Source organism: Anomaloglossus baeobatrachus, chromosome 11 (genome assembly GCF_048569485.1).
Source record: "Anomaloglossus baeobatrachus isolate aAnoBae1 chromosome 11, aAnoBae1.hap1, whole genome shotgun sequence".
Lineage (NCBI taxonomy): Eukaryota > Metazoa > Chordata > Amphibia > Anura > Aromobatidae > Anomaloglossus > Anomaloglossus baeobatrachus.
In genome coordinates this window covers 9,198,063-9,209,569 of record NC_134363.1, presented here as the reverse complement: position 1 = coordinate 9,209,569, position 11,507 = coordinate 9,198,063, and the positions used below count along the sequence as shown (strand labels likewise).

Here is an 11,507-nt window from a genome sequence, read left to right as displayed (position 1 = left end):
CCCCTCCTGGGTCTGCCCAGGGGTCCCCTCTAAGTGTGTGTGTGAGACCTGGTCACTATGTGTCTGTGCATACACACCCTACTCAGCCTTTGGGATTACCTGTTTGTACTCACCCAGCGTGGGTGCAGTACTCAGTGGTGCCTGACCAGGTCAGGGGCGCCACATTCCCCCTTGGTTATCAACAGCACCTCCTTGAGCTGCAAAGACAATAAAATTTTCTTTTAATACAACAGTTCCCACACAGGGAAGGCATTCACATAAAAACATCATAAAACATCATACAACATTCCAGGTACCATTCTTCACCACCCACCACCCACAAGTCCGAATCCCACCCAAAAAACTCTCATGAGGCAGGTCACTGGTCCTTTTAGTGACCAGGTATTGGCCAGCTCTATCCCAGACCTTTCCTCCAATCTTCCTTTCCTGAGGATGGTGGTGTAAGGTAGGCCCCATAAACAGGCGTACCCGCTTCCGAGTGTTGGAGGGCAGGCCCCATAAACAGGCGTGCCCCCTTGGTGGTGTAGAGCCATTCCCATCCCCAGGCGTGCTCACTTCGTGCTGGAGAGCCAGGCCCCATAAACAGGCGTGCTTTCTGGTGTGGTGCAGAGCCAGACCCCATCAACAGGCGTGCTCTGGTTGGTACCTCTGGGGTAACTTTATACACTGCGAGAGTTTGTGGTTATAGCCAGTTCATAACCTTATGGTCCATTTTCAAAGTGCACAAAAACCAGGTGCTTAAAACATGTGGGTATCAAAACAGTTCTCACAAGAGTCCTAGTGGGCACATTCCTTGAACAGGTAACGTTGCTTTAACTTTCAGAACATTTTCTGGAAACTCTTTCTATTGCAGGACTTAGGGGGGCTTTACACGTTGCGACATCGCTACCGATATATCGTCGGGGTCATGTCGTTAGTGACGCACATCCGGCGCCGGTGACGACATCGCTGTGTGTGACACCGCAGGAACAACAAACATCTCCTTACCTGCGTCCATCGGCAATGCGGAAGGGAGAAGGTGGGTGGGGTGTTATGTCCCGCTCATCTCCGCCCCTCCGCTTCTATTGGCCGGCCGCTTAGTGACATCGCGGTGACGCCGAACGCACCTCCCCCTTGAAGGAGGGATTGTTCGGCGGTCACAGCGACGTCGCCGACCAGGTATGTGCGTGTGACGCTGCCCTAGTGATAATGTTCGCTACGGCAGCAAGCAAAATGCCTCCTTTAATACCGGCTACCACAATAAAGGCGTAGCCTGTGCGCAGGTTGAACCCTTCTACCACACCGCGGTGGATGGGACCTCTGGTCTGGAACCCGGTCTGCCGCAGGGACTTCTCTTGTAAATCCCTGGCCTCCACTCTTTCCTTTTCTGGGGTAGGCTGCACAAGGGGGTGTCTTGCTCTCACACGCTGCTGTCCTCTGCAAGCTGGCCTCCTCATCACCAACACTTGGTCTTCAGCCGGCTCCCAGGTCACGTACATACTAGGCATGTAGGCACTTAATTCTTCCTCGGCAGGTGGTGTTGTAACCTCTTCCCAGCGTTGGGGGGACGACAGCGCGACCTCAGGGCCTCCCCTTACACGCAAAGGGTGCTGCGTCCTCCTCCGGCTGTTCTGGCAGCAGCTTCGGGGATGAGCTCTCGTCTGCTGGCCAGGCTGGTGGGCCCCTCTCCAGCATAGAGGTTGCTGGGACCGCTCCGGGTCCAGACGGCAGCCTGGGGACCAGGTACATGTCCAAGAGGTGGGCTGGGAACCGAGTCTTTAAATCTCTCTTAATTTGAGCCGCGTCTTCGGCCACTTCTGGCAGGAATGTAGGGGCGGCATCCCCAGTCAGCGACTGGGGCGCTGTGACCGCTTCTGGTTTGCAGGTAGGGGTAGAAGGCGTTGCGGCTTAGTCTAGTCTGGCCGGGCGTGGCGTTGCTGCGGCCTGGTCTGGTCTGGCCGTCGGCACAGTTCGGGACGTCGCAGCAGGGGTCACAGCGTGGATCGCAGCAGGGATCGCCTCCGGAATCGCAGCAGGGATCGTTTCAGCCTCCGGTAACAGCGCCGGCGGGGTCAGCACACCTGATCGGGCGGGGGCAGCATGGGACTCACCCTGGATAAAACCGGACATCTCCCGCAGCAGTGTAGCCATCACCGGTGACGACTCCAGTTCGGCGTGGGCGGCTCCTCCACGCGGGCCTCGCTGCACCAGCATCTGCAGATTCCTTATGGCCAGCACCGTCTCCTTCCTCCACACGGCGATCTCCCGCCTGCTCTGCTCCGTCATTCTGTCGGCCATTCTCCCGACTTCAGCCTCCAGTTCTGCGGCGGTCATCGGCCTGGTCCAGCCCGGCTCCTCGCGGATGGTCGGTGATGGCTCCATTCTGCCTTGCACGCAGCTCAACCATGTTCTCTCTCCACACCCTCTCAGTTTCGTTTCCAGCACCCGACTGCACCATTCCTGGCGTTCAGGGTCAGATCCGCCCCATCTCTCTTTCTCGCGGGGCCAGAGCGCTCCAGGGGTTCTAGGATAGCCACACCTCTTCGTGGGCGGTTACTTCTTTTTAGGCGGGCTGCTGTTGTTTCTTTGGCGCGCTTTCTGCGGCGGCAATATGGCGGCGTTTCAAACTTTTCAATCGGACCTCCAAGGCGCACGGTCACCTGTCTTAACAGGTGTAGTCCTTATCCTGTTCGTGACGCCAGAAATTAGTCACCCACCTCAGCGCTGCAGCGGTCGCCTGCGGGACACTGCGGGGACTTCTCTGTGGGGACCCTTCTGGCAACAGGTATGTCAGGTTCACTTTCATGGGAGTCGTGACGCCACTCTCGGTTTTGCAGTCAGGGTGAGGGGTGACCGCCACTGCAGTTTAACGAGCCTCTGGGGCTGATGGTACTTGCAGTTAGATGGTGTGGCCTCCCGAGAGTGAGGCTGGCCCCAGGGGCTCGGGTGTGTATGTGTGTGGAACCACAGGTCGCAGAATAACTCAGTCACAGTCCAGAAATGTATTTCAACTGTTTACGCACTTTTGGATGGTAGAGTGAGGCAACCCGGGCGATACTGGGATGAACCCGGGAGAACCAGGTATCCTTCAGGCTGGTATAGGGATGACTGTAAGCTCGCCTTCCTAGCACTTCTTGTTTCAGATAATCCCCGACTTGAAGTATATGGGATTCATCCAGGGAAGTCGCAACTGCCTTTTCTCCCCTTTCTGGCCCGTTTGCTGGCAGCGTGGACCAAGTAAAGATGGCTTCTTGCTCCATCTCACTTATGGGCCCCCTCGTTGCTGCTGATGCTGCGCACTCTGTGTTGGTTGGTGAGACACCTGGAGTGTCCTCACCGGCAGGTTTTAGCAGACCACTAAATGGATGTCTGGCTCTAGGGACCTGTCCCCGTACGTGCCTGGCCTACCAGGAGTCCCCGTACTCAACCACCTTCTTCCTGAGGTGTCTTTCAGGCTGACTGTGTGGCAACCGAACTCCCCCGCAAACAGCCACTACACCTGCAGGGTCTGACTAGCGTGTCTGCGTGCCCGCTCTCCGCTTCAGACACGGCTTGTGTGTCCTCCTCCACTGCTCCTCTCCGACTCACTCTGCCACTGCATCACTAGCTTCCAGCTTCTCCACCCACCACTAGCTGAGATGTGGAGGCCACGCCCCCTCCGGGGTCTGCCCAGGGGTCCCCTCTAAGTATGTGTGTGTGACACCTGGTCACTATGTGTCTGTGCATACACACCCTACTCAGCCTTTGGGATTACCTGTTTGTACTCACCCAGCGTGGGTGCAGTACTCAGTGGTGCCTGACCAGGTCAGGGGCGCCACACTACTGCCCCCATCATCACCGCACACACACCAGCACTACTGACCCATCATCACTGCACACACCGGCACTACCGCCCCCATCATCACTGCACACACACCAGCACTACCGCCCCCATTATCACCGAACACGCAGGCACTACCGCAGCCATCATCCTCGCACACACCGGCACTACCGCCCCCATCATCACTGCACACACACCGGCACTACCGCCCCTATCATCACCGCACACACCCCGGCACTACCGCCCACTTCATCACCACACACGCAGGCACTACCGCACTCATCATCCTCGCACACACCGGCACTACCGCCCCCATCATCACCGCACACACACCAGCACTACCGCCCCCATTATCACCACACACACCAGCACTACCACCCCCATCATCATCACACACACACACCAGCGCTACCGCCCCCATCATCACTGCACACACCGGCACTACCGCCCCCATCATCACTGCACACACCGGCACAACAGCCCCCATCATCACCACACACACACGCAGGCACTACCGCCCCCATTATCACCGCACACACCAACACTACCGCCCCCATCATCACCACACACGCAGGCACTACCGCCCCCATCATCACTGCACACACCGGCACTACAGCCCCCATCATCACCACACACACGCAGGCACTACCGCCCCCATTATCACCACACACACCAACACTACCGCCCCCATCATCACTGTACACACACCGGCACTACCGTCCCCATCATCACTGCACACACGCAGGCACTACCTCACCCATCATTACCACACACACGCAGGCACTACCTCACCCATCATCACTGCACACACACCGGCACTAGAGCCCCCACATCACAGCACACACGCAGGCACTACTTCACCCATCATCACCGCATACACACAGGCACTACCGCACCCATCATCACCGCACACACACAGGCACTACTGCCCCCATCATCGCCGCACACCGGCACTACCGCCCCCATCATGACCGCACACACATAGGCACTACCGCCCCCATCATCATCGCACACACGCAGGCACTACCGCCCCAATCATCACCGCACACACCGGCACTACCTCAGTGACGTTACCGCTGACAGCACGACTCCCTTCAGTTGCTGCATGGAGCTCACAGGAGCGGCGGTGTTTTACTGCCGCTCCTGTCAGCTTCATATAGCAGAGCTGGATGCGTCGTAGGACCTTGTGTGGATTACATCGGACCTGGAGGGGTATTTGGGGATAATAAAGTGGTAAAAGAGGGTGTTGTTTTGTCTTTTATTCCAAATAAAGGATTTTTTCGGGTGTATGGGTTTATTTACTTTCACTTACAGGTTAATCATTGGGGGTGTCTCATAGACGCCTGTCATGATTAACCTAGGACTTAGTGGCAGCTATGGGCTGCCATTAACTCCTTATTACCCCGATTGCCACTGTACCAGGGCAATTCGGGATGAGTCGGGTAGAGTCCCGGGACTGTCGCATTTAATGGATGCGGCAATTCCAGGCGGCTGCTGGCTGATATTTTTAGGTTGGGGAGCTCCCCATAATGTGGGGCTCCCCATCCTGACAATACTAGCCTTCAGCCGTATGGCTTTATCTTCGCTGTTATCAAAATTGCGGGGGACCGCACACCGTTTTTTTAAAATTATTTATTTATTGTACTGCACAATATAGACCCGCCCACCGGCGGCTATGATTGGTTGCAGTGAGACAGCTGTCACTCAGCGTGGGGGCGCGTCTGACTGCAACCAATCATAGGCGCCGGTGGGCGGGGAAAGCAGTGAATACGAGATGGAATAATGAGCGGCCGGCATATTCAAAAGCAGAAGAAGCCGCTGGAGCAGTGTGAATGCCGTGCAGCGCCGCGCCGGTGATCGGTGAGTATGAGAGAGGGGGTGAGGGGGAGAGACCGACCGACAGAGGGATCGAGAGAGACCAGGAGTGCTTTTAAACGATTGAGAACGTTCTGCTGGACATGTTGAGCGCGCTCAGTAGAACGTGACGGAATCCGCACTGGAATCCAGCACCATAGACATTCATTATGCCTCTTAACGGATCCCGACGGAATCCTGTGGAGTGCGTTTTTTTACAGCAACATAAAACGCTACATGCAGCGTTCCCTCCACCCGGCGCTCAGTCAAAATAACGACTCAGCGTCAGCCGGCGGATGCAACGCAGTGCGTCGTCAATACAAGTCTATGTGAAACAGCGCAAGCTGTTAACGGATTGCGCTATTTTCCATAGCAGCGGATTGCGACGAACGCAAGTGTGAAACTAGTCTTACTTGACTGTTACGGGGTTGGCGGCTTAGGAGGAGGACAGTACATACACCGTGTGCAGAATTATTAGGCAAGTTGTATTTTAGAGGATTTTTTTTATTATTGATCAACAACTATGTTCTTAATCACCCAAAAGACTCATAAATATCAAAGCTTAATATTTTGGCAGTTGGAGGGGTTAATATTTTTGGCAGTTGGAGGGGTTTTTAGATTTGGCTTCTTAGGAGGATCGGTTTGTGCAGGTGACTATTACTGTGCAGAATTATTAGGTAACTTAATAAAAACCAAATCTATTCCCATCTCACTTGTTTATTGTCACCAGGTAACTAATATAACTGCACAAAATGTAGAAATAAACATTTCTGACTGCAAAAACAAAACCCAAAAAATGAGTGCCCAATATCGCCCCCTTTCTTTCTGATGACACTCAGCAGCCTCCATCCATAGATTCTGTCATTGCTTGATCTGTTTACCATCAACATTGCGTGCAGCAGCCGCCACAGCCTCCAGCCACCACAGCCTCCAGACTCCACAGCCTCCAGCCACCACAGCCTCCAGCCACCACAGCCTCCACAGCCTCCAGACACCGCAGCCTCCAGACACCGCAGCCTCCAGACACCGCAGCCTCCAGCCACCGCAGCCTCCAGACACCGCAGCCTCCAGCCACCACAGCCTCCAGACACCGCAGCCTCCAGACACCACAGCCTCCAGACACCGCAGCCTCCAGCCACCACAGCCTCCAGACACCGCAGCCTCCAGACACCACAGCCTCTAGACACTGCTCCCAGAGGTGCACTGTTTTCCCTCCTTGTCGATCTCACATTTTATGAGGGACCACAGGTTCTCTATGGGGTTCAGATCAGGTGACAAGGGGGCCATGTCATTATTATTCATCTTTTAGACCTTTGCTGGCCAGCCACGCTGTGGAGTAGTTGGGTCCATGTGATGGAGCATTGTCCTGCATGAAAATCATGTTTTTCTTGAGCGATAGCGACTTCTTCCTGTACCACTGCTTGAAGAAGTTGTCTTCCAGAAACTGGCAGTAGGTCTGGGAGTTGAGCTTCCTCCATCCTCAACACAAAAAGGTCCCACAAGTTGATCTTTGCTGATCCCAGCCCATACCAGTGCCCACCTCCACCTTGCTGGCGTCTGAGTGGAGCTCTCTGCCCTTTACTGATCCAGCCTCTGGCCCATCCATCTGCCCATCAAGAGTCACTCTCATTTCATCAGTCCATAAAACCTGTGAAGAATCAGTCTTCAGATATTCCTTGGCCCAGTCTTGAGGTTTTATCTTATGTTTCTTGGTCAGAGGTGGTGGTTTTCGGCCTTCCTTACCTTGGCCTGTCCCTGAGTATGGCACACCTTGTGCTTTTTGATACTCCAGTAACGTTGCAGCTGTGAAATATGGACAAACTGGTGGCAAATGGCATCTTGGCAGCTTCACGCTTGATTTTCCTCAATTCATGGGCAGTTATTTTGCGCCTTTTTTGCCCAGCGCTTCTTGCGACCCTGTTGGCTATTTGCCATGAAACGCTTGATTGTTCGGTGATCACGCTTCAAAAGTTTGGCAATTTCCAGACTGCTGCGTCCCTCTGCAAGACAGCTCACAATATGGACTTTTCAGAGCCCATCCAATCTCTCTTCTGACCCATTTTGCCAAAGTAAAGGAAGTTGCCTAATAATGAAGCCCCCCTTATATAGGGTGTTGATGTCATTACACCGCACCCCTCCTCATTACAGAGGTGCACAGCACCTGATTTACTTAATTGGTAGTTGGCTCTCAGCCTATACAGCTTGGAGTAGGACGACATGTATAGAAAGTGTCATGGGATCACAATACTCATCTGCCATTGAACATTGTGTACAATCTAAGTGCACCCCGGGGTCCACCATGCTATGGATGGATATAGCTGCTAAGAGCCCGGAGAGCTGGACGGAGAACTGCAGGCTTCAGTATAATTAGATTCAAATTAACAGGGCGCACACGGTCAGTGTTATTTGCACACTAACACTACAGTAACGACTGTGCGGTCAAGATGACCAAACCCCGGTAGAGAACACCAGCAATGTCACCACTGCTAGGATTGTGGGTACAATGTAATAGAATCAGGGACTCCAATGTGGAAATATTTAGATTTTATTATTGACAGCAAACAGTTCAATCGCAAACGTTTCGGTCAATATGATGACCTTCATCAGAGGATCTGGTAAGTACAAAAACATATACAAAACAATACGGCAATTAAATAATGACTGTCCGTCATAGAGACAATTATTTTCTGCAACCTCATACAAAATTTGTGTTGAAAAAGGAATAGGTGACAAAAAAAAAAAAAAGAAAATACACATATACAGCTCTGGCAAAAATTAAGAGGATCACTTCCAAATACAAGGTTATCCTGGGAAAACAGTTGCTTACTTCTGCTCGGGCAATGTTCACCCAACTCTGAGGACTGTTTTTTCCAGCAGGACAATGCACCATGCCACACAGCGAGGTCAATCAATGTGTGGATGAAGGACCCCCACATCAAAACCCTGTCAATCTCCAGACCTGAACCCCATTGAAAACCTCTGGAATGTAATCAAGAGGAAGATGGATAGTCACAAGCCATCAAACAAAGAACTGCTTACATTTTAGCACCAGGAGCAGCATAAAGTCACCCAAAAGCAGTGTAAAAGACTGCCTCTTGGCTGCATCTCTGATCAGTCTTCTCCTTGTGTGAGATGACAGTTTGGATGGGCGGCCGGGTCTTGGTAGATTTGCAGTGGTATGATGCTCCTTCCATTTCAATATGATCGCTTGCACAGTGCTTCTTGGGATGTTTAAAGTTTTGGAAATCTTTTTGTAACCAAATCCGGCTTTAAACGTCTCCACAACAGTATCGTGGACCTGCCTGTTGTGTTCCTTGGTCTTCATGATGCTCTCTGCGCTTTACACAGAACATGAGACTATCACAGAGCAGGGGCATTTATATGGAGACTTGATTACACACAGGGGCTTATATTTATCATCATCAGTCATTTAGGACAACATTGCATCATTCAGAGACCCTCAATCAACTTCTGGAGTGAGTTTGCTGCACTGAAAGTAAAGGGGATGAATAATATTGCACGCCCCAATTTTCAGTTATTTATTTTTTCAAAAAGTTTCGTTCACCTTCACAATTGTGTCACTTATTGTTGATTCTTCACCAGAACATTAACATTTTTATCTTTATGTTTGAAGCCTGAAATGTGGGAAAAGGTTGAAAAATTCAAGGGGGTTGAATACTTTTGCAAGGCACTGTATACATGAATAAACAAAAAATGTTGAGTGGGGGAGGGAGGAGTGTGAAACTTCAGAGTTTTTTCATTGAAGCTAACATTACATTGCACAGAAATCCCCTCTATACATTGTAATGCAGTAAATGACTATTCAGCTGCAAACGTCTGGTTTTTAATGCAATATCTACATAGGTGTATAGAGGCCCATTTCCAACAACCACCGCTCCAGTGTCTAATGGTACATTGTGTTTGCTGTGTTAGAAGGCTAATGGATGTTTAGAAATCCCTTGAAAACCCTTGTGCTAGTATGTTAGCACAGCTGAAAACAGTTTTGCTGATTAGAGAAGCTATAAAACTGACCTTCCTTTGAGCTAGTGGAGAATCTAGAGCATTACATTTGTTGGTTCCATTAAACTCTCAAAATGGCCAGAAAAAGAGAACATTCAAGTGAAACGCGACAGTCTATTCTTGTTCAATAACAGGAAAAGAATAATATGGGCAAAAGAACAGACATTGGACAGAGGAAGATTGGACATAAGTGTTATGGACGGACGAATCCAAGTGTGAGGTGTTTGGATCACACAGAACAACTGAAAAGATGCTGGAAGACTGCCTGACGCCTACTGTCAAGCACGGTGGAGGTAATGTGATGGTCTGGGGTGAGATTTGTACAAGGTAAAAGGGATTTTGAATAAGGAAGGCTATCACTCCATTTTACAAAGCATGCCATACCCTGTGGACAGCGCTTGATTGGCGCCAATTTCATCCTACAAGAGGACAATGACCCAAAGCCACCTCCAAATTATGCGTGAAATGACCGCAGCCCATGGGGGTGAACCGGCGACGATCGGTGCCACGGGGTGTTGGCGGTTGTTACAGGGTTAATTCATTCTGATAAAAATGATACAAAAATGCGACCGGTCCTATAAAAGGGAATCAATACATAAATTGCGCCGTTATGTTTCCACCAGCGCGGAACGTTCCGTGATTCCGCCACTCGTATTCTAGAACCCTGCGAAACCCAAAAAGGACTTAATTTAAATAACTTTATTTGTAAACCACACTCTACACACTGACAAGTCTCGCGGACGCCACACTCCAAATGATTTTTTTCCCCTTTACATGAACTAAGCGGGAAATTTCTCGGTTCAGGGCACACGTAACAGTCAGCTGACCCCGCACAGCCTGCCGGGATTTGTAGTTCTGACAAGCCACATTTTCCATTCTAGTCAACGGGAGTCAAAATCCTGAAAAGACTCGTCACCCACAGTGCAACACGGCCCTTATAAGTTTTACTTCTGGGTCTTGTAGTCCGCTATCACATAGAACACCATTTATACAGTGACTGTTTAAACTACAATGCCCATCATGCGTTGCGCGCTACTTGTACGTGTAGCAGGCCGGCCATTACTGGGGATTTTTCCTCAGGGGCCCCGTTTTACTCCGCCGCATGCCGCCTATCGTTAACGTCGATCATACACCCCCCGGTGGCGGCGCTCGTAGCGCTCAGCTACTTCTTTCTTCTCAGAAACCGAAGCCGTTCAGCCAGGACTACATTTCCCGCCACCTCCTGCGGTTCTCGACAGCCAAACGCCATAACTTCGAGCGCGGTGCTTGGTGGGAATAGTAGTCCTTCGTCCTATGAGTTGCTCTCATTTCCCATTTGTCAGAACTACATGTCCCAGAGTTCCCCGAGCCTGGAGGCGGCTGAGACTTTGGCGCCGGCGCAGTGAGCATTATTATTGTAGTTCCCAAAGCGGATCAAGATGGCGGCTGCGGCCTCGGCTGGTCCCGGAGCCTCGGGCTCGGTTCGGGGCCGCTTTCCCGGCCGGCCGTGGGTGGGAAGAAGCGGGAACCGGGCGGACAGGGCTCGGGTGCCGTTTCCCAGCACCGGGAGACCGGCGGCGGAGATCGCAGACCCCGTGCAGCTCCGGATCCTCGAACTCCACCTGAACATGCAGCGCCTGGCGGGGGCCTGCGGCCGGGACAGTGACAGCGCCGAGGTGGGGAAGCCGGGCGGGAGGAGCGGGCGGCGGCGGAGATACAATGTATCCGCTGTGTGATGTATCCCTGTGCAGTGTATCCGATGTATATGTGTGATGTATCCGCCGCGGGCAGAGAGAGCGGGAGAGGGAAAAGGGGGACCCCGGAGAGCGGGAGAGGGAAAGGGGAACCCCGGAGA

At 52.1% G+C, this 11,507-nt stretch overlaps 1 protein-coding gene across 1 annotated transcript in view; it reads left to right on the top strand.

Moving 5' to 3' along the window:
* The first annotated feature begins 11,083 nt into the window (after positions 1-11,083).
* KMT2B (lysine methyltransferase 2B) overlaps positions 11,084-11,507 on the top strand; it is a 140,752-nt gene continuing 140,328 nt past the window's right edge. Inside the window, 1 exon segment of the mRNA XM_075328330.1 lies at positions 11,084-11,328. Within this exon segment, the coding sequence (XP_075184445.1) occupies positions 11,092-11,328 (237 nt within the window). The 5' untranslated portion in view covers positions 11,084-11,091.